Source organism: Peromyscus maniculatus, chromosome 1 (assembly GCF_049852395.1).
Source record: "Peromyscus maniculatus bairdii isolate BWxNUB_F1_BW_parent chromosome 1, HU_Pman_BW_mat_3.1, whole genome shotgun sequence".
NCBI classification, from domain to species: Eukaryota; Metazoa; Chordata; class Mammalia; order Rodentia; family Cricetidae; genus Peromyscus; species Peromyscus maniculatus.
Window position 1 is genome coordinate 196,558,260 of NC_134852.1, and position 27,446 is coordinate 196,585,705.

Here is a 27,446-nt window from a genome sequence, read left to right on the forward strand (position 1 = left end):
CTCTTAGCTCCTCTGTAGGAATCTCACCACACAAGAGTCTACTTTCCCCCAGGGCTTCCTTTCCTCTCTTACAGGGAAACTCCCTGGGGGAGAGAAAACCCCCTCCACACACCCATGCGTGCCAATGGCAGATCTCTAGACACACACAGGAGAAGAGTATGATTTACTGCAAAGTAGGGAGACATATCCATCATCTACTCTTGGGGCTTCTACCTTTTGACCAATCATGGCTGACCGAGTTCTTTAGGAGAGTCATTGCCATCTCTTCCTTTTTGTTTTATATTGATGTTAATCACTACAGCAGAAGTCAATGCACAGCAAGTGAGAAGCCAGGTAGGAAATGCTACTTTTCAGAGCTCTGTGACTACATACAGAAACACCAAGGGCCAAGCCTATACATGCTGCCCAGTTACACACAAAAACATTGGCTTAAAAGGACAGATACAGGGTAGGACTCCACAGCAGCTGTCATGAGACATGATGCCCTAGAAGTTGGGGGTACATGGAGAAGAGGCTTCTGGGAAGGCATAGAGAGAGAACTTGCTGTCTGATGTTTGGGGATCTCTTCCATTCTCCTGCCCACCCTGGACTCCCAAGGGGGTTGAAATGACAGCTAGGACTGTTATAGGTTCTTCCAAACAGCTAGCTCCTCCTGTTGGAAGAAAAAGGAATAGCTCATTTGAAGGAGTAATTAATTTTTCTCTGAATCTAATTACAGAGAATCTAGATTGCTATAGACTAATGTCTGTGTCTCCCCAAAGTCTTATGCTGACATGATCAATCCCCAGTGTGACAGTACTAGGAAATGAGGGCTTTGCTGGGTGATGAGGTCATGACTGTGGAACCCTTATAAAGGGGATTAGTGCCCTTTTTTCTTGCCACTGTATGAGAACACATCAAGAATTGAGCAGTCCATGAAGCAAGAAAGAGGGCTTTCACAGGGTTCTGAACCTGCTGATACCTTGTCTTAGACTCCTCCCACCCTACCAAACTGTGAAAAGCGCATTTCTGTTGTTTATAAGCAATCTAATCTTTGCTGGTTTATTATAACAACTCGAAAAAACTAAAACAAAGGCCCTCCTCAAAGGTCAAGGAAATCTATAGGCTGACTTAAGCAACTTTCTGGGCCTGCCCTCCACCTCCGCTGATCTATGGCCATTGTGAGCATTGCTCCCTAGGTCTTTCTAGAATGTCCCCCCTAACTGAGTGGGAAATAAGATGGGTTCCAGCTGTAAAGAACTCAGAGGATGCAGCGGAAGGGTACTCACCCTTCCTGGGGAGGGAGCCAGGTCCCCTTTCCCCTCCAGCATTTTCAGCTTTGACCCCACAGCATCAACCCGGGACACAATTCCTTCCAGAACACTCTCCACCTGCAGAACTCTCCTTGTGAGCCTGTGTAGAATTTGAGAGAGACAAAGGAAGCAGAAATATGTGTCTGGATATGCGCAGGGGCATGTATTGGAGGTAATACAAAGGTGCTTGTCTGGATGGGAATGAGGAAGATGGGGCCCAACCTTGAAGGGAGAATCACAGGGGAACAGAAATCCCCCCTGGACTAGGAAAGGGAATTGGGAAGGTATGGAAAGATTCTCAAGAGGAGATGTCACAGCCAGCCATCCCTGGACCCTGCCTCCACATACTTGTAAAATTCTTCTCCAGAAACCCAGCATCCTCCTCTCGTAGCTTCTGTGCCCAATTCACCTGCTGGGCTATAGCCAATGGACTGGCCTAGGTTCTCAATCTCAGCACTGAGGGCCACCTGATTGGGAAGATGTATGTTAGAGGGGATAAGATGAGTCTGGGAAGTGTTTTTTACATAATTTATTTAAATTTATTTTATGTACATTGGTGTGAAGGTGTCAGATCCCCTGGAACTGGAGTTCCAGGTAGTTGTGAGCTGTCATGTGGGTGCTGGGAATTGAACTCAGGACCTCTGGAAGAACAGCCAGAGCTCCAGAGTGCTGAGCCATCTCTCCAGTCCCGAGTCTGGGAGGCTTTAATCCGTCCTCTGCTGTGAACAGGCTCGCAGTCTCTTTGGACTCCCTTTCTCGTTCTTGTCCCTCCCTGTCTCTGATTGCACTGCCCTTGAACTTTGTGACCTACACTGATTAGGAATGGAGCAGGTATAGTAGGATCAATTTCAAAACTCCAAGAGAACTGTGTCCTCTGAGTTCTTTACAGCTGGAATCCATCTTATTTCCCACTCAGTTAGGGAGGACGTTCTAGAAAGACCTGGGGAGCAATGCTCACAACAATCCTCCTAGAGGATCATCAGGGATGATCTTGGGGACTGGTCCATTTTGCAAAGCAATGGTTCTGACCCTTGGCTATGTGCTGGAATCACCTTGGAAATTTTAGAAGGTTCTAATGTTTCAGCCCTACCACCCAGAGCTTCTGATCTAATTGGTCTAGGATGTGTGGCCTGAGATTTCGGCTGTTTAATGGCTCTCTGGAGTATTTAATATGCAGCAGCTTGAGAACCACTGTTCTAGAGAGTTCTTTCCTGCTCATTTTTGGGAGGGTTTATTTTGGGTATGCTGGAGAGGGAGGACAAGTGAGTGAGCCATGTGTTCATCCTTCCTCCCTATCACCCAGTACGGCTTACTTACCCTCTCCTCTTCCAGATCTTGTCGCATCTGCGCCTGCTCCTTCTCATCCAGAACCCGATTCCCATCCTGATCAAACTTGGTGAAGGCAGCCGTGAGCTCAGATATCTCATGCTCTGCACGCCCCAGTCTAAGGAGAACAAGGCGGTGAAGTAACCATAATCACTCAAGCATGGCCTCCCCACTGTGATCACTCAGATATGGTCTCCCTGCCCTTTTACTAGACTCTTGTAAGAGTCTTGATCTCTGGGTCTTGCTTTCTGGGGAAGAAGAGGGTCACACAGGAAAGCCAAGATCTTCAGAGTCTAGTGATTCTACCCCCAACAAGTTCTTTCACTTCTTCTTCATGTCCTGACTCTTGCTGGCAAGGTTAGGCCCTCAGGATCTCACACAGAGATTATCACGTCTTTGCTCCTAGATAGCCTGCTGCCACCCCCACAGCTCTAGCTTCCCTTACACTCTCTACTCCTGAAATTCATCCTCCATAAAGAGAATAACTGACATTTTAAAATGCCGGTTTAATGCCTGAGCATGGTGGAAGATGTCTGTAAGTCTTAGGTACTTGGGAGGCAGGGGCTAGAGGAAGAATCAAGTCAAGTTCAAGGTGAACTTGGGTACTAAAGTGAGACCAAACTTTAAAGTCCCTCCTGGGCACCCTATTCCTCGGATACAGTGGTGATGTTGAAGGTCTTTCCCAACATGGCCTTTGGCCATGGCCTCGACTCCCCTATAACTCACCATTCATTTGATATCTTAGCGGTGCTCAGCTATCACACTGGCCTTCCTCTGCTTGTCCATGTGTAAGCTAGGCATTCTTTAAAATCCTTTTCAGTCATCACCTCTTCCTGGAAGCCTTCCTTTAATCTCAAAGGGGATTGAGAGCTCTTTTTACTCCATGCCTCCCTCTCTTTAAGTCACTACTGTTCTTGAACTTAGTCTGTCTTGGCTTATTTGCTTACATGCCTTTGAGCTCCTAAGAGACAAAGATTTTTGCCTCATTTAATTGTGTCATCCCCTACTCAAGCCTGATCCACAGATGGTCCTCACAATATATTTGCCCAACAATTTGGGTGGGGTGTATATAATAATAGGATAATTATACTGTTACATTAGGTGTAAAAGTTGTTCAATAAGGTCCAGAATATATATAAGATCATGGTCAGAGATCTGGAAAGCAAGGTCACAATTCTGAAAGTCAGGATTAGAAAGACTCATGAGTCAAGGTCAGGAGCCATAAGTCAAGACCACAGGCCCAGAGATCAAGGCTTATCAGCAAAAGATGTGTAGCTGAGGGTCACAAACTAGACTAATTTCAAATAAGGTTGGATCTCCAGTTGCTCACTCCCTCAAAGTGTTGGTGAAATCTTCAAACTGGATCTCCGGTTCCCCACCCTTCAGGACCTTCTGCACATCTGAAACCTGTTCCTTCCTCAGGCGCAGCCTCAGTAGGGTCTTCTTGTAGCTCTGAAAGGGAAAGGGAGCAGGCAGGAGTCCCCACATGGTCCTCACGGCCATCGGCCCTCCACCTCCACCTAAAAAATCTCAAGCCCCGAAGAGCAAGTCAAAGGCTCTCAAGAGCACAGACACCTGCCTGCCCCAGGCAAGAACACACTACCATGGCGCAGCACCTTGGAGCCAAACCCAGAGGGAGGCATGCTTCTCAAAGACACTGAGGAGTCACCTGTTTCAGGAGGTCAGAAAGCTGTAACTCATCCTTCTGGCCAGCCAGCTCCTCCTTGACCTCTGAGTATGTGTCATTGATGATGGCCAGGAACATGTTCTAAAGGAAAAAGTATGGACATGGGATTTTTGAAGCAGGATCTTTCTGTGTAGGCCTGGCTGTCCTAGAACTCGCTCTGTAGACCAGTGTGGCCTTAACCCACAGAGATCTGCCTGCTTCTGCCTCCCCTGCTGGGGTTAAAGGTGTGCACCACCATGCCTGGCTTGTAACCCAGGTTTTCACCTTCAACCCCATTAAAAGGACTGAGCCTTCTTACTCTATGTCCCCCACACATGTTTAAAAAAACAAAACAAAACAAACTAACAAAAAACCAATGCTCTCAATCTCAGCACTGCAGTCCACCCATACCTGCCTCTCAAGAGCCTGAAAGTCCACCCTTTGGCACATTTCTGTCAAGGACAGATCATGTTCCTTCATCTGCTTGAGGTTCATTCTCAGATGCCGCAGTGACCTTGCTAAACACCAAGATATCCCAACATATGTCATAGACCTCCCCTACACAAGGGCCCACCAATCACTGAAGTCGTCATTTTTCAATGTGAAAGTACAAATGTGCTCTCTTCTTTACCATCGAGCCCAATCCCATGCCTGTGTCCCCATCAGTTAATCAAATAAGGATACTTTCCTTTTATATTAATAAAAACCACACTCAGGGACTTGGAGAGGTGGCTTGGCACTTTAGAGCACTTGTTGCTCTTACAGATGACCATAGTTCAGTTCCCAGCACCCATGCCATAGCTCAAAGCCATTTGGAACTCCAAATCTAAGGAGCTCAACTCTTTTTTTAACCTCTGCAGGCACCAGGCACACACATGCTGCATATGCATACATCATACATATAAGCAAAACAATACACATAAAATAAATACATCTAAAAAATAAATCTCAGCTATTTCCCCATTGGCAAGAGAGAACTACAAGCAAATGCTGGCAATAGAAACCATCATGAACGCCACAGAGGAAAGGGCCTCTTGGAGAACAGGCACAGAGGCTTCTAGAGGTCTCTCCTGCTCTTCACGAGGCATTTCCTCACACCCTTTCTATCCTTGGAAGATGAGAAGTCGATTTTCCCAGGAGAATTCACAGTTTCCTTTATGTCCCTCACACTACCTGGCCATCTGGTGTCACTGTCACCTTAACCAGCTCTCAGAAATCCCAAAAGAACTCCACCTCCACACACTTTCCCCCATGCTGTGAGAAACCAGTTATAATCCTAAGTGGGAGGCCCGTGGGGTCAAGCCCACTTGGAGGCCCTCTAGGCCCCCAGCCCTCAGAAGGACCCTCACCAGGAGCACGAAGAAGACGAAGAAGACATAGGTGACGAAGTACACAGGACCCAGGACTCGGTTGGCATTGTTGATGGCATTGTAGTCAAAATCCCCAAGGATTATCCGGAACTGAGTGAAACTGAGAGATCAGATCAGGGCTTCACCCAGAGCCTAGACAAACATTTGCCCCAATTCATACCCCATCCCACTTTCCCAACCACAAACAGACCCCTCACTGCACCTAACGCAATAAATGCGATATCATAGACACAGATGACCTGTAAATGATTTGAGCACAAACCTGAACTTTAGGGCACTCTCAGAAACTTTAAGCACTGACACGCCCCTACACATGTCCCTCTTCCCCAAGGTTGCACCCACTCTGGGAGCTGGAGAGAGAGGGGCCCAGGGGTGGGGGGAGGGGGGGCAGGACACACACATGCAGTTGACGAAAGTGCTAAAGTTCTCCACTTGGGTCCCAAAAATCAGGTAGCCAAGCTGGGCATAGGCGAAGAAGACAATGAAGAACATGACAGCAAAGCCCAGGATGTCCTTGGCACAGCGAGCCAGTGTGGAGGAGAGCTGGGTCATGGTTTTGTTGAAGCTGATGTACTTGAAGATCTGCAAGGGTCATGGCGAAACAAGAGAAAAGGTGAAAAGCACGGAACACTCCAGGGACCGATGGAGGTACCAGATCAGACCAGAAAAACGAGACCCACATGGAGGAAGGTAAGTGACAGCCTTGGGGCAGAGGTGGGAGGCAAGTCCCGGGTACCTTGATCCAGGCAAAGAAAACGTTGACAGCATTCATATTGTTGTACTGTGTCTGCCAGAAGGCCAGGAACTCGAAGTCTGCGTAAGTGTCTGGCTGCTGCAGGAGCTCTCCCATCAGTCGGTTGACTTCCAAGGTTCGGAATATGTGGAACCCCACAGCCACGATGGAGAGCTGTCACACAGGAGGCATGGGGGGTGTCAGAGAAGTCAAAGGGACCTTAAGGGAAGTTCAAAGATGAGCTCCCAGAGGAGAGCCGGGGCAAGAAACAGTCTCTGCTGAGATGTTCACTAACTGAGGTCCAGATGGAATAGCGTGGGTGACCAGGGAGCAGCTTAAATTCCCTACAGCCCAAGAGAGGGCTTTGGGGCCATAGGAAACAGGAAGGTTGTGAAGAACTACGGGGAGGGGGGGAGTGGTGCTGAGGAATATGATGTCTCCGCACCCCCATCACTCCCAAGCCTTGGTCAAAAGAAATAAATGTGGGCCAGTGTGGTATTTTAATTGTGCTGAAATGTGATTTTATTTGTATGTTAATAAATAAAGTTTGCCTGGAGATCAGAGGTCACATAGCAAGGTCTCATAGCCATAAACAGGAGTCAGGCAGCGATAGTAGCACAGGCCCTTGGTCCGATTGCATGGCAGGCAGAGTCTCTGTGTGGTCAAGGACACAGTCAAGCATGATGACATGAGCCTTTAATCCCAGTGCCAACCATAGAGACCTGGAGGTCTGTATAGACAGGCAGTGACAAGGAAGTTATGTGGCTCGGCTTAGAGCCAATAACAAGACAGAACAGAAAGGCAATGAAAACACAAGTTAGATGGGAAGAAACTCTCTGGGGAAGCAACGGCAGCGAGGTGGTAAGATAAGGTAGCCGTGGCTCTTCGCTAGTTCTCTGATCTCTGGCTATTGCCTCTGTGTGTGGCTCTGTGTTTCTTATTTGATGAGACTGTTTAGAAATTCGTCTACAGGCCAGTGAGACGGCTCAGCAGGTAAAGACACTTCCTGCCAAGCCTGGCCACCTGAGTTTGTTTGATCTAGGGGACCCACATGGTGGAAGGAGAGAATCTTATAAGGTGTCCTCTGACTTCTACAAACACATTGTTGCACATGTACATGCGTATACAGGCACACTTGCACACACAGGCACACATGCACACAAATAAATGTAAAAATAAAACAACAAAACAAATGTGTCTTGTTAGCAGGAAGGAGATGACAAAGAAGGGCCAGAGTATTCAAATATAAAAGAGAAACAGTAGGATTCTCAAAAGGTCAGGTCATAAAACAAAAGGCAGGAGAGATTCGGAAAAGATTTGCATAAAGGAAAAAGGAGGACCCATTCATGGGTGGGGAGGAGGGGAGATGTGCAGGGCAAGTTTTCCCAAAGTCTGAGCCAGGGAGCATCAACCTTTCTCTCGGGGAGACTTGGCACAGTGCTTCTACCAAGTCCAAAGGAGGGCTTGAGTCCCCAAAGGGAAGAACTTGGACTCCCTATCAAAGCAGAGGTCTCTCTCCCCACTCCAGTACATCTCAAGTCCCTCACCAAGATGATCAGCAGGTCCAGAATGTTCCAGATGCTGCTGAAGTAGTGAAGCCGGTGCAGGTGGATTTCCAGGATTTCCTCCACCACGTAGTAGAAGATGAAGACACAGAAGATGACCTCACAGCCCACGATGAAGAAGTCCCAGTTACTCACGTAGCGGATCAGCTTAACTGTGCGGATTTGCCAGGACGGGATGGCCCCTCCTGTGGCTGGGAACTCTACCACCAGTCTGTGAGGAAGGTGAGATGGCCAATGGGGACCGGGCTGGGACAGTTCCTCCTGTTTCCCTGGCTCTTCACGCCCACCACAGGGTACCGGGTCGGGAAAGGTCTCGAGCGCATCAGATGGACCAGGAACCGTGGACAGAGAGGTACAGTGGGGGAAGGGTGCTTACCTCAGAATACAGAAAAGGTTGATGTTGGCATTGTAGACAGAGAAGTCGATGAAGACCACCCGAGTGCCCCTGTCTAGCCACAGCCCCTCCTGAAGGTCTTGGAGGGCCTCTGCACTGGCTTGTCGGGATCCTGGAAGGTCCAAGTAGTAGCCACCCCCACTGTAGCTTGTAAGCCTGGCCCAGTGGGAGGAGCCCCCCAGCTCACTCTGTGAATGGTATGTCCACCTGCAGAAGAGAAAAGGCCATCTCTGCAAAGAGGTCAGAACCAGGCTAAACACTCAGCCCCAAGGCAATTCTGAATGCCTGGCTTCACAGTTCCACATGCATTATGTATCTATATATACTTACTGCACTATACATGTATATGTGTGCATGTATTATATGTGATACATACATAACTTTGAGAAACATGTCTTATACACCTTGTATGTAATGTCACATATAGTGCACATAATATCACACACAACAGATGCTTCACATATATCATTTTGTTTGCTACTAACAGTTGTTTGGAAAGAGAGGGAAAATAATGCCCATATTTTGCAGTAGAGGAAATGGAGATTCAGAGAATCCCAAGATAGCTAGCTATCCAGTGATATCCCTGAAACTCAATTGTAAGTGTCTCCCTTTTTTCACTAGGTAAAATGCACTATTGGGCCCAGGCTGTGTAGTGTACGTGAAGGAAACACTTGGGCCATAAATCCAGAAATGGTTTTCTAGTTCCCGTGGTTCTATAGCTGGCTGGCCAGGCCCAGGATTCCTTATTCTAGCCTCCCCCACCCCCATTTCTCTCCTGCTTACTCCTTCCCCTTCCTCCCTACCCTCCTCCTTCCCCATCCTCCCTACCCTCCTTCTTCCCCTTCCTCCCTACCCTCCTCCTTCCCCATCCTCCCTACCCTCCTCCTTCCCCATCCTCCCTACCCATCCTCCCTACCCTCCTCCTTCCTCTTCCTCCCTACCCTCCTCCTTCCCCATCCTCCCTACCCTCCTCCTTCCCTTGTCCTCCCTACCCTCCTCCTTCCCCATCCTCCCTACCCTCCTCCTTCCCCATCCTCCCTACCCATCCTCCCTACCCTCCTCCTTCCTCTTCCTCCCTACCCTCCTCCTTCCCCATCCTCCCTACCCTCCTCCTTCCTCTTCCTCCCTACCCTCCTCCTTCCCCATCCTCCCTACCCTCCTCCTTCCTCTTCCTCCCTACCCTCCTCCTTCCCTTGTCCTCCCTACCCTCCTCCTTTCCCTTCCTCCCTACCCTCCTCCTTCCCCATCCTCCCTACCCTCCTCCTTCCCCATCCTCCCTACCCTCCTCCTTCCCCTTCCTCCCTACCCTCCTCCTTCCTCTTCCTCCCTACCCTCCTCCTTCCCCATCCTCCCTACCCTCCTCCTTCCCCATCCTCCCTACCCTCCTCCTTCCCCATCCTCCCTACCCTCCTCCTTCCCCATCCTCCCTACCCTCCTCCTTCCCCTCCCTCCCTACCCTCCTCCTTCCCCTCCCTCCCTACCCTCCTCCTTCCCCTCCCTCCCTACCCTCCTCCTTCCCCTCCCTCCCTACCCTCCTCCTTCCCCATCCTCCCTACCCTCCTCCTTCCCCTCCTCCCTACCCTCCTCCTTTCCCATCCTCCCTACCCTCCTCCTTTCCCCATCCCCCCTACCCTCCTCCCTACTCTCCTCCTTCCCCTCCCTCCCTCCCCTCCTCCTTCCCCATCCTCCCTACCCTCCTCCTTTCCTCTCTTCCTCCCTCATCCATCTTCCATCCCTTTCTGCTTCCTGCATCAGGACCCAGGAGTCAAACTCTCCGACCATGACTTGAATGGCTGCATGAACTTCATTCATGGGCCACACACCCCAAGGGACTCTGCCTTCCAGGAAGGGTGGAACTGGCACCTATGTGTGGGAACAAGGCTGTGTCTTTTCTGCTAACCTGCCTCCTCCACCCCTGAACAACACACACCAAAGTGCGTGTCCTCAAAGAGTCATCGTTGGGACTTAGGGAGTGGTCTCCAAGTCTCCTAAGATGCCCACCCTTAAGTTTTTCCCACACCCTGGGCTGATGGCAAGCTCAAAGGGGTGGCCCTGTGCTTTTGGCAGGGACTCACTCACGCTGTGCCATTGAGAGGCCCAAAAGGGCGCTGCTCTTCCTTGTCCGGAGAGTAGACATCGTAGCAGTTCAAAATGTCCTCACGGAAGTCCTCGTGAACCACACAGGAGTCGTTGCGCACCCGCAGCTGCCGCAACCTCGGGGCTCCCAGCAGCAGGTTCTCATAGTAGATGAAGGAGTGGGAGCCACGACCCAGGCTCTGATTGTTGTACCACTTTGTCCAGTACAAACTGTCCAGGAGTGGGCCCTGAGCAAACTGGACCAGAACCTGGGTTGGGCCTGGCCCAGCCTCCTCCTAACCTAGTGCATGACCTTTGCCCTCATTCCCTGGCCTTCAACTCGCCTGTTTTTGGACCCTCACAGCTGACCTTCTGAACTTGACTAAAATACTGTGATTTGAAGTTCAGCTTCCCGTCTGACCCAAACGCTGGTCTGACTCTTGCTGGTCAATCTCCAATCAACACCCCCATCCCTCTCCAACCTCCAGCTGAACTCTGGTCCACGCTGTTAATTCAGCTTTAGTCTTTAATTTTCCCCGGTTCCAGACTGACCTCCCTGGACTCTGGCCTGTGTCTCAGACCATTAAGAAGGAGAGGAGGGGGGAAGGCAGTGCCATACTTACATCCCAGAAGTCTGCCATGCTGCTGATGGTCCGGAAGGAGACCCCAGAGTCTGATGGGGTATGCAGGAACAGCTCAGACATCACTTTGGTGTAGTAATAGGCACTAGAGCTTGTCATTCCGTAGGTCACTAGAATATAACCCGAGAGGCATGTCCTCAAGGTCCATCTCCCCAGAGGAGTCGAGAAATCTCAGTCTTGGGCTCAGATATGCACTTCGGTTGGGATCCCACCAGACCTTCCCCCTGGAATTGTCTGGGGAGGGTGATGGTGCCACTAGGGAAGCCAGGAGATGCTTTAGGGAAGAATGTGACTGCAAGGTCACCTAGAAGAGCTGCACTCTACTTGTAATTCTCTGTTGGCATTGCCGTTCTGGAATCTCACTTTTCTCCCTACATTCAGATTAACCGCTTAGTGCTTATTTGCCAGAGCCAAAAGATGTCTGCACTGGGACATATTTCCTGTTATTTGTTCTTGATTTTTTACTCTGAATTCCAGGCTAAATATCTTGCAATGGAAAGGAAACCTTCTAGAGTCATTGATTGGACAGCCATAGCATGGGCACCAGCATCTCCTGGAAACAGGGTTCATTGCTTTGCAGATCAGAAAAGAGCTGGCCTCTGCTCTGAACAATAGTGTCTCCCTCGACCACCCTCATGCCCACAGACCAGCCCTGTGTGCCAAAAATAGAGAAGCTCTGCATTGTCTTCTTAAAGGCGGGGTTTAACATGTATATACCACTAATTTCAGAGGTTGTCCCCCAATCTGGGCTTGTCTGATGTTTCCTCAGGATTAAATTCAGGTAATGGGTTTGAGAGAGACGTGCCTCAAAGATACAGTTGTCTGCTGATGTCTAACTACTGAAGTTAATTCTAATCCCTTATGATGATGTTTGCCAGGTGTGGTGACAAATGCCTTTATTCCCAGGACTAAGGAGGCAGAGGCAGGTGGATCTGAGTTCAAAGCCAGCCTAGTCTACAAAGCAATTTCCAGGCCAGACAGGAATCCCTGTCTCAAACAAACAAACAAAAGTGTCTGCTATGTTTTTTCAATGTAAAATTATGGTTTTCCTTTTTATAATTAATATACATTTGGGACAAAGTTTGACACTATGTAAATATCTTATTACTCGCTCATTTTTCATCTATGAGGTTAAAGTATTCATTGATAAATGTTGTCTATTACTAAGATGAATATCAAATGGTGAGTTTCTTTTCCATCAATTATTTCTTCTACATTTATTAGCTGATTGTGGTGGTTTGAATAAGAATGGCTTCCAGAGGTTCATATATTTGAATGCTTAGTCACCAGGGAATAGAACTGTTTGAGAAGGATTAGAAGGATTAGGAGGTGTGGCCTTGCCGGAGTAGATATGGCCTTGTTGGAGGAAGTGTGTCACCGAGGGTGAGCTTTGAAGTTTCAAAAGCCCATGCCAGGTTCAACCTCTCTTTCTCTGTCTCTGTCTATCTGTCTGTCTCCTCTCTGTCTCTGTCTCTATCTGTCTGTCTGTCTGTCTGTCTCTGTGTGTGTGTGTCTGTGTGTGTGTGTCTCTGTCTCTGTCTCTGTCTCTCTCTCTCTCTGTGTGTGTGTGTGTGTGTGTGTGTGTGTGTGTGTGTCTCTGTCTCTGTCTCTCTCTCTCTCTCTCTGTGTGTGTGTGTGTGTGTGTGTGTGTGTCTGTGTGTGTGTGTCTCTGTCTCTGTCTCTGTCTCTCTCTCTCTCTCTGTGTGTGTGTGTGTGTGTGTCTGCCTGCAGATCAGGACACAGCTCTCAGCTATTGCTCCAGCACCATATGCCTTGCTCTCCCCCATGATGATAATGGACTAAACCTCTGAAATTGTAAACAAGTTCCCATTAAATGTTTTCCTTTATAAGAGTTGCCTTCATTATGGTGTCTCTTCCCAGCAATAGAACACTGACTAAGACTCTGGTGTTCTTTTCAGGAAGAGATTTTATTTATCAGTTTGCACCTACGAATGTTTGGCTTCTTCCCCTTGGGGGTTCTAATTTGACATTATTATTTATCTTGTTACTCAGTGGTATTTTGTTTATTTGTTTTGTTTTTGAGACTGGGTCACTCTATGTAGTTCTGGCTGCCATGGAGCTTCCTATGTAGACCAGGCTATCCTTGAATTCACAGAGATCTGCCAGCCTTGGCATCCTGTGTGCTGGGATGAAAGACATGTGCCACCACAACTGGTTGAGTTTGGGGTTTTGCTTGTTTGTTTGTTTAACAAGATGAAAGACTGAAAACAACATGCAGTATGAGCTTCTGAAATAGATCCTGGGTCATAGTCTCTCTTTTGCTATAATAGCTATTAGTAAAATAGTTAGTGAAATTGTAGTAAGGTTTGTTCATTAAATGAAAGTACTAGATCAATGGCAATATCCTAATTTTGACAAGAGAATATTCACCATCTTAAGAAAATATACATTAAAGTATTTGGGAATAATGAGGCTTTACACCATTATGTCCTCAAATTTATTTTCAAAATACAGTGGAGGAGGGGACAGAGCTATGGAGCATCTTCATATTTGAGTATCTAGGTGAAATGTATGAATTCTTTATATCTTCATTATAATTTTCTGTATGTGTATAATTACATTCAATTTTTAAAGTAGGACTTCCCAGACTCTTGTGAGCAATTCCTTTAAAAAAAATTTTTCTTTTTTTTTTTTTTTTTGGTTTTTCGAGACAGGGTTTCTCTGTGTAGCTTTGCGCCTTTCCTGGGACTCACTTGGTAGCCCAGGCTGGCCTCGAACTCACAGAGATCCGCCTGGCTCTGCCTCCCAAGTGCTGGGATTAAAGGCGTGCGCCACCACCGCCCGGCAAAATTTTTCTTTTTTAACAGAACTCATATACTAATATCTGACAAAGTAGACTTTAAACAAAAATTAGTCAGAAGAGATAAAGAAGGTCAATTTATATTGATTAAGGAAATAGTTCATTAAGAGGCTATAACAATTCTAAACACATATACACCAAATATTGTTGCACCCAATTTCATAAGACAAACATATATAAAAGCATAGATTGGCCTCAACACAATAAAAGTGTGTAACAAAAGACAGTGATTAAAGGAGTAGAGAAACAGCCAATAGTAAGGAGGGAAGTCTTTTCTTTGGTTTTTTTTTTTTTTTTTCTTCTTCAAGATAAGTAAGAAAAACTTATCTTGTTTCTCTGTGTAACAGCTCTGGCCATCCTGGATCTCACTCTGTAGACCAGGCTGGCCTCAAACTCACTGAGATCCGCCTGCCTCTGCCTCCTGAGTGCTGGGATTAGAAGCATGTGCCACCACCGCCTGGTGGAGGGAAATCTTCACGAGCTGTACATCTTGTGTCTGTGATTACCTTTCCTCAGTACGTGGAGGAAGACAGGCAATGTTCTGGGACGGGCTGCTGAGAGCCACCTCGCAGAACTGAGAGCCCAGTGGACTCTCCCTGCTGACCTTGGACTAAACTGTTACACTGGTGAGTGGCCAATAGATGCTACTCTTTGCTGGACAAACAGTGGAAGAGGGGTTGGTTTATTTTATTATTTTTTATCATGTGCATCTGTGTGTGCCTGTTGTGGGGGTATATGCAGGTACCCAGGGAACCAAAGACTTGGATCCCCTGGAGTTGGAGCTATAGGTGTTTGTAAGCCACTTGATGTAGATGGGAATCAAACTCTGGTCCTTTGGAAGAGCAATCTCCCTAGACTCCCATGCAAGTGTTTTTTAAAAACACCAAAATACAGAGTAAAAATGAAGTGAATCATTTTCAAACAGTATTTGACCCATGAGCAATATAATAAAATAGTTGAAGATAACTTTTATTTAATAGGTTTGAAAAGAATCTGTAACATTCCTTGGTTTAAAAGAGAACAGTAATTCACTCAAGACTTGGGCGAGATCAGTGAAGCCAGACCTTGGCTCACCTAACAGGAATTTCAGTTTGCCAGCAACTTCACAGTGTGAGGTTAGTCTCCCTCATGGTCATTCATTCAGAAAACTGAATGGGGAGACTTGGGCTGTCACTGAGTGGTAGAGCACCTGTCTATGGTGAACCAGGCCTGGGTTCAATGCCCGACTTCTGCAATGCCTTGGAAGGAAGCACAGTTTAAAAAATAAACATCAAATTTGGAGGCTGCTGGGGTCTGAGTCCAAGTGAAGATCAGAAAAGCCCAGAGCTGCTCCAAGGGACAGAGATTTTAGTGCCTGTCACATTTGCTCCTTCTGTATCTTACCCACAAGCAACCTGTGGTATGTGACATAGAGAAGCTTGTTAAAGGGCATTGTCGTAGCACTGTGCGGGGCTCAACATGTGTGTTTCTAATAAGTCCCCTGTGCCATCGATGTTGTAGGTTCAGGGACCGCATGTGGAGAGCCACTGCTGTGACCTGGGGCAGTCAGGTGGTCAGTCACACTTGTCCTTCATGCAGACATCGAGAGGTTTCCCCATCATCTAGTTCAGTGGGTCTTAAAATTAGGGATGGAGCCGGGCGGTGGTGGTGCATGCCTTTAATCCCAGCACTCGGGAGGCAGAGGCAGGCGGATCTCTGTGAGTTTGAGGCCAGCCTGGGCTACCAAGTGAGTTCCAGGAAAGGCGCAAAGCTACACAGAGAAACCCTGTCTCGAAAAACCAAAAAAAAAAAAAATTAGGGATGGAAAGGAATTATACCTCTTCCGGGAGCTCTTAAAATCTCCCTGGAATTTGAAGTTTCCCCTGCGGGGGGGGGGGGGGGGGGCAGGAACCACAGAGTTCATTGCCCGCCTGAACCACTAGATGTCACAGCAGGGGCACTGGGGTGGAAGAATCCTGCAAACCATGTGTTGGCTTTTCTTAGTGTCTGCATTGCTTCCCATCAGTTTCTACTCAGGTAATACGGATCCCAAGCTGACTTTCCTGTGAAGAAGCAGCTTGTCTACCTGGACCACCGGGCTCAGAGATCTCCGATAAGGACTCCATCTCATTGTCATCCTTTTCTATCCAAGAAGAGAAGTGACCAGAGTGCCCACTCTTGCCTGTGCATACCAATTCTGGGGGCATCCTGGGTTGTGCACTTGACGTGCTTTTTCATTTCGTGGGACAATGAACTATACAGTGAGTGCTATCATGGCCCCCATTTTCCAGTCTCCAGAGAGGTTGCCACTTGCCCCAGGTAAAAAATTAATAAAGTCAAAATTCAGATGCAAATCTGCCCACCTCCATAGTAAGCTGATTATGAACTGCTCTGAGAACTGAACTATATTTAAGAGTGAACTCATGAGGCAAAAACCCAGACTCCATAAAAGACAGCCCTTCTGAGCCACTACTGTCTTCTGATATGAAATGGTCACTGTCCCCAATACTCCTTTCACTCCTGGGTGTGTCAATAAAGGGCTGTCTGCTGCTCCTCCTGCTCTGGGTGGAGCTGGCCGTCCTGTTCCTTCGGGATCTGATGAAGGAGTGCATTGTTCTATGTATCGAAAACAGTGACACTAGACTAGGGAATGGACCCACTCAGAATTGGACCTTGACTGCTGAACGCCAGTATGTCAGTTTATGTTATACAGCATCATTCCAGGCAGGTTTTAGGGACTAGATGATGACTTCATGCGATGCCGTGGAAAGATCAGAGACCAGGAAAAGGAGTTACGGTCGAACACCAAGAGCAGATAACACGATAACACCTTCCTCCTCCCCCTCCTCTTCTTGGCTGTGATGCATGCTAAATCATATTTCATAGTCATGGCCTCAAGCCAGATTCACAGGTGCCCAAGCATAGTTATAAAATAATCACCTTGATTGATACTTGGTATCCCCCAGGCTTAGTATACATTATCTACCACAAGGCTTACAAAAACCTGGGAAAGTAGGAATTACCATCTCCGTTTCATGCAGATAAACTCAGGTCAAGAATGCTGTTAATAGTGAGTTCCAGGATAGCCAGAGCTACCTATAGAGAGCCTGTCTCAAGAAATAAAACAAAACAAAACAAAATGTAGTTAAATCACTTCTTCAAAGATCACAAAACAAACAAGCAGAACAGACATTCAGACTCATGTCTCCCTTACCGCCAAGACCAGGGATTTTAGCGCCATTCTTCACTACTTAACTGGACCCGTCTACCGCTCTAACTCTGACTGGGTACTCTGATTCTCCTTCTAAAACTCAGGGAGGGGAGATGGATCCGGGAGGAGTTGGAGGAGGCAACAAATATGATCAAAACTCATTACATGAAATTCTCAAAAACCTCATTAAAAGAATCAACCCAAACCCCTAGGACGGTGCAAGTTTATAAGGCTCCTCATGAGCAAGCTCCAGCAGCTGAGTCAGAAAGTGAGTTGCCAGCTCACAGGTTCACCACCTAAATAGAGCTTTAGATCAATCAAGACATTCTTAACTTTACTAATGGAACCCTGCTGACCAAACTAGCTGTGGGTGAAATTCTAGGACATGCCTACTACTCATCCTGAACATTCCCAAGCTTTTTTAAAAATAGGTAAATCTAGATCTTTAGAATACAAAAAGATATATATATATATATATATACATATATATGTACATATTTACTTTATGAGTATTAAACACGGATTAAAGGAGGCAATTGTAAGAAAAGTACCTCTAATTTTTAACATTTTAAGATCAATTTTATAGTCCATATGCTGCATATCAAAATGGCCAACACCAACTCTCCTGAAGTTTACATCTTGTTATTAATTGGAGTGCTTTTCTTTGTTATTTCTTTACTCAGCAATGAAAACTATGTAAATTACTCATGTTCTCTTCCTTACTTTGACTACCCAGGAGTCTCAGGCTTTGTTCTCATCAGCAATCTTTATTTATTATACGTTTCCTCGTACAATTTCTTTTCCTCTCTTATCTTTTCCTAGTTCTTACGCTATGTCCTTTATTATAGTTCTAGTGGGTTATACTCTATTATAGCTGTGCTTTCTAATGTACATACACACGCCCCACCCATGTCCCTTTCAGACATGGGCGGGGCATAAAATACACGGTTGCTAAAGGAGCCTGAGTGTTGAAATCATTATTAATCACCCTCATCGGGAGCTTGGGTAAGAACCTGATTTTATCTGTTCCTGTGCTTGGAGACGGTCTAGTCCTGTCTTTTGAACTGCTGGGAGACGAGCCCAGCTCAGAGCAACAGGCACAGTGCTTTGTGCTTCTTTCCCAGGAACTGCCACACGGGCCACCAAGTGCTGCAGGATGCCTTCCTGCCCCTAATTACGACTGAACAGAACACAGGCGTGCCCTTCCAGCCAGCCTCTCCTTGGGCAGGATCAGGATCCGTTCCCTGCACCAGCTGGCAGTGACCTTTGGAGAGCTGGGTCACCTCTGGCAGTGAATGTGTAGCTCTTTTAATAACCCACTCTACTCCTGTGTCAGAAATCGGGTGTTTCAGGCTAGTGAGGTGGTTTAGCAGATTCAAGTGCTTGCTGCAAAGGCCCGACGGTGCTGGCCGTCTCCTGTGACCAGGCAAGTCTTCCAGCAGAAGGAGTGGGAAACCAACCCAGCCACATGACCTTCGACCTACAGTCTGTCCTGCCAGTGGGACGTGCTGGGGTAAGGGTGGCCTAGAGATTGAGGGAGTGGTCAACCAATGACCAGTCCAGCCTAAAACCCATGCCAGGAGAGCAAGCCCACCCCTGACATTGCCCAGAGCACCAGGACCCAGAGGCTGGATGGCCCAGAGACCTAGGATAGAACCAAACACAACTGGAGAAAAAAAAGTCCGTGTAATGATGCCTAATGATATTCTGCTATACTCATAGATTAATGGTCATCAGAGAGGCTTCACCCAGCAACTGATGGAAACAGATGCAGACCCACAGCCAAACGTTAGGTAGAGCTCAGGGAATCTGCAGAAGAGAAGGGAAAGGATTGTAGGAGTCAGAGGGGTCAAGGACACCACAAGAAAACCCACAGAATCAGCTAACCTGGGTTCACCGGAGGTCATGGAGACTGAACTGACAACCAGGGAGTCTTTGTGAGACCAACCTAGGCCCTCTGCATATATGTTACAGTTGTGTGATTTGGTCCTCTTGTGGGACTCCTAACAGTGGGAGCAGGGGCCATCTCTGACTCTTTTGCTGGCTTTTAGGACCCTATTCATCATACTGGGTCCCCTTGCCCAGCCTTAATACATGGGGAAGTGCTTAGTCTTATGGCAACTTGATACGTCATGCTTTGTTGATATCCATGGGAGGCCTGCCCTTTCCTGAACAGGAGTGGATTGGGATGTGGGGACAGGGGGTGGGGTGAGGGGAGGGATTGTAAGGAAAGGAGGGAGGGGAAACTTTGGCTGGGATGTAAAATAAATTGAAGGAGGAGGAGGAGGGAAGGGAAAGGAAGGAAGGAAGGAAGGAAGGAAGGAAGGAAGGAAGGAAGGAAGGAAGGAAGGAAGGAAGAGAAGAACGAGAGAGAGAGAGAGAGAGAGAGAGAGAGAGAGAGAGAGAGAGAGAGAGAGAAGGAAGGAAGGAAGGAAGAAAGCACTTTTTTCCATGTTACCCCTGCCCCCGGACAAAAAAAAAAGGTCCAATGATGAGAGCTCAACCCCCTGAAGCCAGGCAGAAGGAGAAAACTTGACCCCTGAAAGTTGTCTTCTGATCCTCACATGCACATTTGGCACATGTGCACCCACAAAACACACACACACACACACACACACACACACACACACACACACACACAAATAACAATAATAAATAAAATGTTTAAAAAGAAAATGGATAGTTTATGTTTTCTAACTTTATCATTTAAAAAAATTCAAATAAATAAAAAAAACACACCAAAATTAACCAGACCCAAAGCTGATACACCTCAAGGGATGTCTATACAGTTAGAATAGGCATTGGGAATGGAAGCTGTGAGGCTTCACGTTACATTTTACACTTTCAGTATCAAATACACTTTATGCACTTACCCACCACCAAAACAAAACAAAACAAACAATCAGTGACAGAACTGGAATGTTCTCCCCTCTTTCATAGTACATGCCAATTTATCCAGAAATAAAATGGCAAAGCTATGGCCAAAGGAGGCAAAAACATACCTTGGAAAAAATTTATGCAACAAATGGGGTGGGTAAACTTGATTACTACCTACAGAAGAATGAAATTAGATTTATACCTTTCACCTTGTACAAAAAAAAATCAATTCAAAAGACATCAAAGACTTTAATTCAAAACCAGAAACACGGAAACTTTCATAGAAAACACAGGGGTTACCTTCAAGACATTGGGTTGGCAAAATAATTTTCTGAACAAATGACCCCTTATGACTCTGTGTGGTTATGAAGCTTGCTTTTTTTTTGAACATTTTTAAAATTATTTTTAGCTATGTGTATGTATGTGTTGCAGGGGGAGGGGACAGGTATGTGCATGTGTGTGCGTTCTGCCTGTGGAGGTCAGAGGTGTGGGACCCCCATACACACCCAGAGCTGGAGTTAAAAGTGGCTGTGAGTCACCTGAGGGGAGTATTAGGAATCGAACTCCTGGTAGGAGAGGAACACTCGTTCCTCATTGGTGTGCCATCTCTCCAGGCCCCTGCAGAACGTCTAAAATAGAACACCAACAGCTCAGAAAGTATTTGCAAATCTCAACAGACTGGATTACATGAAAAGAAAAGGACTCTGAACAACCAAGGGACAAAGCAGTGGAGCGTTACAACAGACAGCCCCCAGGGTCGGGGACATCTCTCCCAGCCCCACTTCAGACAAGGGGCCCAGTCCAGCATTTACAAATAATTGCTGAAATTAACTAGCAAGGAAAGAAAACATGTTCAGACCCAAAGCCCATCGCTCTTTGCTATCAAGCTGAGGAAAATGGCAGGTTTCAGAGCTGCTCCTGCTGCCCGGGGGGTCTCTTCCATCCCCACCCTCACAGCCATCCTGTGTGGGCAGACTCCACTGCACCACCGTTCTCTGGTGGCTGGAGTCGACAGGCCTAGAGTCTCTCAGCACCTCTGAAGGCTTCTTCGTGAGCCCCTCTGGGCACTTGGCCTGCTGAGAAGTTCTCTGGAAAGACTGGCTATTTCTTGACAAATTGGACTCAGTGTGGCCTTTATCGAATACATAATTAGGGTTGAGGAGAGATGAGGGCAACTATTTCCGAGTTTCTGCTTTCTTGGAGGACTAGATTCCAATGTCAAGAGTCTACCTTTTCTTATGCCTTCGCTACAGCCTCCGATAATACTTTCACAATTCCTTCGCTAATCAGCGTGACATCTTGTCACAGTAGAAAAAAAAAAAAAACTTTCACCAGTCTCTCCGGTGACTTTGATCTTGGGAGGTCTATTTTGGGCAGGACCCTGATTTCTCCACTTATGTTTACCATTGTTGGCCCTGGTACCAAGCTACACGGTTTCTTCTCATGTTGTCTGGCACAGACTGGCAGTCCCTTGATAATGCCTTTCCCGCTCTTCTTCATGGTAATATAATGTTATGTGGGCTTCATTTCTGTCCAACCAAATGCTACATTATGAAGCTTTCATTGTATCTAAGTGTGATAAAATTTAAATAAGTTCTAGGCAGCATGATGGGAGTGGAGGGACAGACTTCCACTTACAACTTCTGATTCATGTCATAGAAGTGAAGGACATTCCTCCCTCTCTGGTTTCCTACTTCCTGTGAGCTGGGGTGTATGGCAAAGGTCTTGCATATTCCTGGCCTGCAGCTTTAGGGGTTAATACTTCATCCTCCAACAAATAACATAGCCAGGTAGAGAAGCCCACTGTCACAATAAACAAGCAAGCAGATGGCCGTGACTCCGGGGCTACCTGACAATGCTTCCTCAGACTTCAATGGACATTGGCCTCTGAGACCTGCAAAATTCCCAGGTCTCCCCCGGCCTCTTTGCCCCCCACATCCTGTCATGGTTCTGGATCAGTCTTCCACTGTGCACCATCACAATGGATGTCACTGTTGATTACACGTCAGAGTCCCTTGTTCCTCAAAGGCAGATGTGTCCGGTATATTTCAGGCCCTTAACAGCCATCCTAGGGTCTCATACATAATAAAACTTCATAAATGTTTGAATGAATGAGTGTGTGAATGGCCAGGATCTTATTCTTGTCTCATCTGCTTTTCCCTCCATACTATGAAGTAATCTCATTTGAGAGGCTGGGGACGTAGCTTAGTGGCAGAGCATACGCTAAGCAAGCACAAGACCCTGGGTTTAATCCCTAGCATTAAAAAAAAAAAAGGTGAGTCGGGCAGTGGGGGTGCACGCCTTTAATCCCAGCACTCGGGAGGCAGAGCTAGGCAGATCTCTGTGAGTTCGAGGCCAGCCTGGTCTACAGAGCGAGATCCAGGACAGGCACCAAAACTACACAGAGAAACCCTGTTTCAAAAAAAAAAAAAAAAAAAAGCAAACAAACAAAAAAGATGATAAACACAATGCATGTAAACATAAATAACATTTGTACTTATAACTACTATATTCTCTAAAAAGAAAAACCAATTGTTTTTTACTGAAAGAGACAACATTGCGTTAGAATTTACATGTCCCTGAGTGCTCGGCTTAGTAGACGATTACTCAATTCTCATATCAGCTTTAGTACTTAGTGTGTCACAATCTGTTGCTTTGGCTGAGGTGGAAGAAATTATGACCTTACACAATTATGTCATTGGGTAAGAGAAGCCCTTACACTGTCCCTGAAAAGGTCACAGAAAGCCCCGGGCTCCTCTAAGCACACCTTCAAGAACCGTTGCCCTATCCCTTATTTCTGGGGCCAGAACCTCCACCTCAGACATCACCCAAGCCTGACAGCTGCCGCCACCACCCAGAACACAGAGTTTGTTATTAGAACTCCTCACCTGTGTACCTTATTTCATAGTCTCAAAGACCTTTCTACAGACTACCTCCCAACAGCCTGCCATTCACACTGATGACTCCATCTTACCCATTGCTAGAATCCAGCCAAGACTGTGGCTAAGGCCAAGATACCTTTCTGCCCCTGGCTTTCCAGCTGCCAGCAAGCTCCAGACCAAGAGCCTGCTGCCATGACTCCCTAGGTGCCCAGGTTTCTCTCTTTCTGGAGTGAGGTTGCCAGGCACCCAGTATCAAAGGATGCCTGTCTTCATTAGGGTTTCTGTTGCTGTGATGAAGCACAGTGACCAAAAGCACCTTTGGGAGGAAAGCTTGTAGTCCATCATCCAGGGAAGTCAGAGCAGGAAGTCAAGGCAGAAATGGAAGGAGGAGCGTATGTAAAGGCCATGGAGGGATGCTGCTTATTGGCTTGCTTCTCATGGCTTGCTCAGCCTGCTTTCTTCTAGCACCCAGGACCACCACCCAGGGATGGCGCACCCTACAGTGAGCTGGGTATTTCTACATTCATCATCAATTCAAAAAGCGAACCGCGGTCTTTCTCATGGGCCGGTCTAATTGGGGCATTTTCTCAGTTGAGGTTCCTGCTTCCCAAACAACTCTGGATTGTGTCAGGCTGACATAAAATTGTCAGCAGACCACCTGGCACCCTGCCAGTGCTGACATGCACCCCTTTTTACTCCCTTCTCCGCTGCCTGCTGGAGAATCAGTGGCAGCCTGGCTGCAGACTTCTCTGAGATCTATAAAAGGCTATCCCCACTCTGTCTCACAGGCCTGCAATCATCAGAGTCCCTGCCATGATGTCCATTTATGGCACTGAGGCCTGAACTCTCCTCAGAGCTTCCACCATGCAGCGGTCTGTCTGTCTGTTCATAGTGTTAATAACTCTTCTAATAAACCTTTTTGTTTTTTTATTTTTGAGAATTTATTTATTTTTATTTTATGTGTATGAATGTTTTGTCTACATGTATGACTAAGCACCACATGCATTCAATAGCGTGCCTGGAGGCCAGAAGAGAGCATCAGATACCCTGGAGCTAGAGTTACAGGCAGGTGTGAGCTGCATAATGTGGGAGCTGGGCATTGAACCTGGGTCCTCTGGAAGAGCAGCCAGTGCCCTTAACCACTGATCCATCTCTCCAGACCTAATAAACCTTTATCGTTTTACTCCAAAAGATAATCTGCCTCATTGTCCCTCTTGGACCTTAAACCCCAGACCCTTCACTCACGAGCGAAGTTCTCTGTGAGTTGGGTTGTTCAGTTTCCGCGCTTAGCTTAGCAGAGCGAGCACTCGGATTAGTATCAGCTGATACCAGCAACCTCTTTTCTTTCTGGCCTTTTCTACCAGCAGGGCCAGAGCCTGATCTCACCTACAGCAAGGCAGACTGGAGATTTCAGCACCTGCCTGACTTGCACCTTAATGTGGAATGGCAACTGATATTCCTCGAGAGCCTGAGACAGACACTAAGTATCCTCTTTGTTTTCTACCAACTTCAGATAAGCAGATACCAGCCTCTCTTGAGTAGGAGATCAAGGCTCAAGAGATTTAAGCATCCTAAGCTATCTGGCTAATAACTGGTGGCACCATTCCTTGAATCAGGTGGTCTTATCAGCCCATCATAGCAGCCACACAGGGGCTCACCTACAGACTTTGGTTGGGTCTCCCCCATATATTCTATTTCTTTCATCATCAGTTCTAGAAATGTGCAGTTAAGAAAGACAGTTTTTCCTAATATCCTGATGATGCAAGACTCTGCCTGAAACTTGATTCCCACTGAAAGATAGCAGAGTGGTGGATTGGTGAGATAGCAGATAAAGGTGACCGCTGCTAAGCCGGACAACCTGAGTTTGGTCCCTAGAACCACATGGTGGAAGGAGAGAACTGACTCTGTCCTCCTATCTCCACCAGTGCCCCCACATAAATAGATATATGGATGTATGGATAGATAGATAGATAGATAGATAGATAGATAGATAGATAGATAGATAGATAGATAGATAGATAGATTGATAGGTAGATAGGTAGGTAGGTAGATAGATAGATAGACTTTTCTTTAAGGCCGAGTGAGGCGAGGCAGGCACACTTCTCAACAGCCAGCAGTGACAAGGGTCAATCAACCCACAGTGATTGATGAGTAGACAGGAGTCGTGAAAGGCTGAGGTCTCTAGACTCCTCCCCAGCTCCTGGTGACCAGATCCAGCCTAGGTCATGGCTCAGAGACTCTCCCATACAGGGACAGTCCCAGGTGCACCTTTGAGATAACAAACATGTTTCCTAAAACAAACAGCCATTGTTTCTAACAAAGACCTTCAGTGTTTCCTCCATCAACAAAAGGCCACGGCCATCCTTCCAAGAAGACAAAGGGCTGGAAGAGCTTTCATAAATGGGAGGCGGGGAGGCTGGGGAGGGGCAGGACCATCATTCACTCCCTGTATGTCTCTGCGGGACAATACTTATGACAGGATGGACTCCACTAATATGAGCCTTTCTGAACAGCAGGTCATTCCTGCACTATTCATAATGACAAGAATGACATTTTCCTCGTCTTTTGGCATGGAAATAATGACATCTATCCCTTTCAGAATTGCTGTCATGGTCAAGCGAGGCCATAGGTGTGAATGCTCTTTGTGGGGTTTCTAGGGCTGCATAATGACATTATGAGGAGATTGATGGCTCCCCCATGCTGCCTGACTAAAGAAGATAGCTCTGTGTTAGCCAAATGAGTCACCAGACAGTCAAGCTGCTAGAGCAAAACATAAGGAAGAGAACATTGGGTCGGCACAGCTGTCTACAACTGTGAGATCCCGGGGCTCACCCCAGGCCCAATTGCTATGCAGGTAATGTCCAACTTCAGTTCATTCTAAAATGAAGGCCCTAGTAGGTGATTCCTACCACGGATCTAACAATTCTTCCTCCCAGCAACGTCTGTCTTAGGCAATTTATACAAAATGGGTATGAATCACAAAGTAGACATAAGAAAACTGTCTATCTCCACTATGAATCAAAGGCAAGAAAATTAAGGCAGATGGTCGTATCATCTTATACTACTTAATACTAAAACTTATGAATGAGAACATCCAGTTTTGATGGAGTGCTGTAATAAACACATGCAATGCTTAACAGAGGCCAACAGCAGCACACAACACCAAAAAGATATTCCCAACTTTGGGCTTAATCTCCTCAGAAATACCCAAGGAACAAATTTAACAAAAGCAAGAGAAGGCAACAGGTGTGGACATACTTACCCACAATAAATACTCAAGTAATAAGAGAAAATTTAAATTAACTGTGATGCAACTGTGATCGTAAAATTAAAACATATCAACTGCTCAGAAATTCAGAAAGAGAGTATTGCCGATATAATTATATATGAACGTGTATAATGTGTGTGTGTACGAATAAATGTTGGTAATACAAAAAAATTTAATGCCTTTGGACAAGGTGGAAGTGAGTCATAAATAAAAATTGTTCTTTGGAGACTTTGCCTCATGTTTAAGTGTAGCAATAGAAGAAAGAAATGCAGATAGCACATCTTCTTAAGGTTCTACTTCTGCCTAGGTAGGGACTGACCGGATGATAATGGGAAATCGCTTCATCATGAGAAACATCACTTCTAATCACTGAGCTAGCATATGGACTGGTGTCAATAAAGTTACATTTACATGAAGTATTCATTGTACTCGTTCAAAATCTCATCCTTGGAGAAGGCCCAATGGCTGCTGCACTGGCCTCCTGCTTCCTCCTCTTACTTCCTGTCCCCAGGGAAGCTCTTTGACACAATGAAACTTTTCCTTGTTTGTGAAATGGGAGTAAAAGTTGATCTAGTTTTGCAGAAACCTTGGAAGCAGTTGTTGACAGTGTATGTAGCTCCAGAAACTGATCAGTAAAGCCCTGCCATTTCTGATCTCACCAGTGGTAGTGGTAAACTGAGACCTTCTGGAGAAATTGCTAACTTAAAGGTCTGGAGTCTCTAGAAGGATCCTCAAATGATACTGTACCTGGTGGAACCAAATACAATATTCAAAGGCATTTTCATATGTAATATTTCTTCATTTTTATTTTAAGGGAAGTGTTTTGCCGACAAGTATGTAAATGCAGCGCATGCATGCTGTGTGTCTGTGGAGTCCTGAAAAGGAAATCAGATCCCCTGGACTGGAGTTACAGACATGGAACTGTGAGCTACCAGGTGGGTAACGGGAAACAAACCTGGTCCTCTTCAATGGCTGCCAGGTTCTTAATGCTGAGTCATCTCTCCAATTCCCTTCTTTATTTTTAAAATGATAGATAATACTTGCATGAATATATGGGGCAAGGTAATGTTTCATTACGTATCTATGCTGTGTATGCTGACCAATTAAGACGAATAAAATCAGCCACTCCCTCTAATACTCATCATTTTTTGTTGTTAAAAATGTTTAAACTGCCAGGCAGTGGTGGCCCACGCCTTTAATCCCAGCACTCGGAAGGCAGAGCCAGGAGGATCTCTGTGAGTTTGAGGCCAGCCTGGTCTACAAAGTGAGTTCCAGGAAAGGTGCAAAACTACACAGAGAAACCCTGTCTTGGAAAAAAAAAGTTTAAACTTCTTCTTTTTTTAGT

The 27,446-nt window shown here is 46.4% G+C and overlaps 1 protein-coding gene across 1 annotated transcript in view; it reads right to left on the reverse strand.

Annotated features, from left to right (window-relative positions):
- Positions 1-338: 338 nt before the first annotated feature.
- The window catches only part of Pkd2l1 (polycystin 2 like 1, transient receptor potential cation channel), a 31,686-nt gene continuing 4,578 nt past the window's right edge, over positions 339-27,446 (reverse strand). The window contains 14 exon segments of the mRNA XM_042264061.2: positions 339-631; positions 634-652; positions 1,269-1,392; positions 1,641-1,759; positions 2,610-2,736; positions 3,949-4,070; positions 4,288-4,386; positions 5,634-5,754; positions 6,055-6,236; positions 6,391-6,561; positions 7,935-8,163; positions 8,329-8,553; positions 10,426-10,679; positions 11,046-11,173. Coding sequence (XP_042119995.2) covers positions 486-631; positions 634-652; positions 1,269-1,392; positions 1,641-1,759; positions 2,610-2,736; positions 3,949-4,070; positions 4,288-4,386; positions 5,634-5,754; positions 6,055-6,236; positions 6,391-6,561; positions 7,935-8,163; positions 8,329-8,553; positions 10,426-10,679; positions 11,046-11,173 — 2,066 coding nt within the window. The 3' untranslated portion in view covers positions 339-485.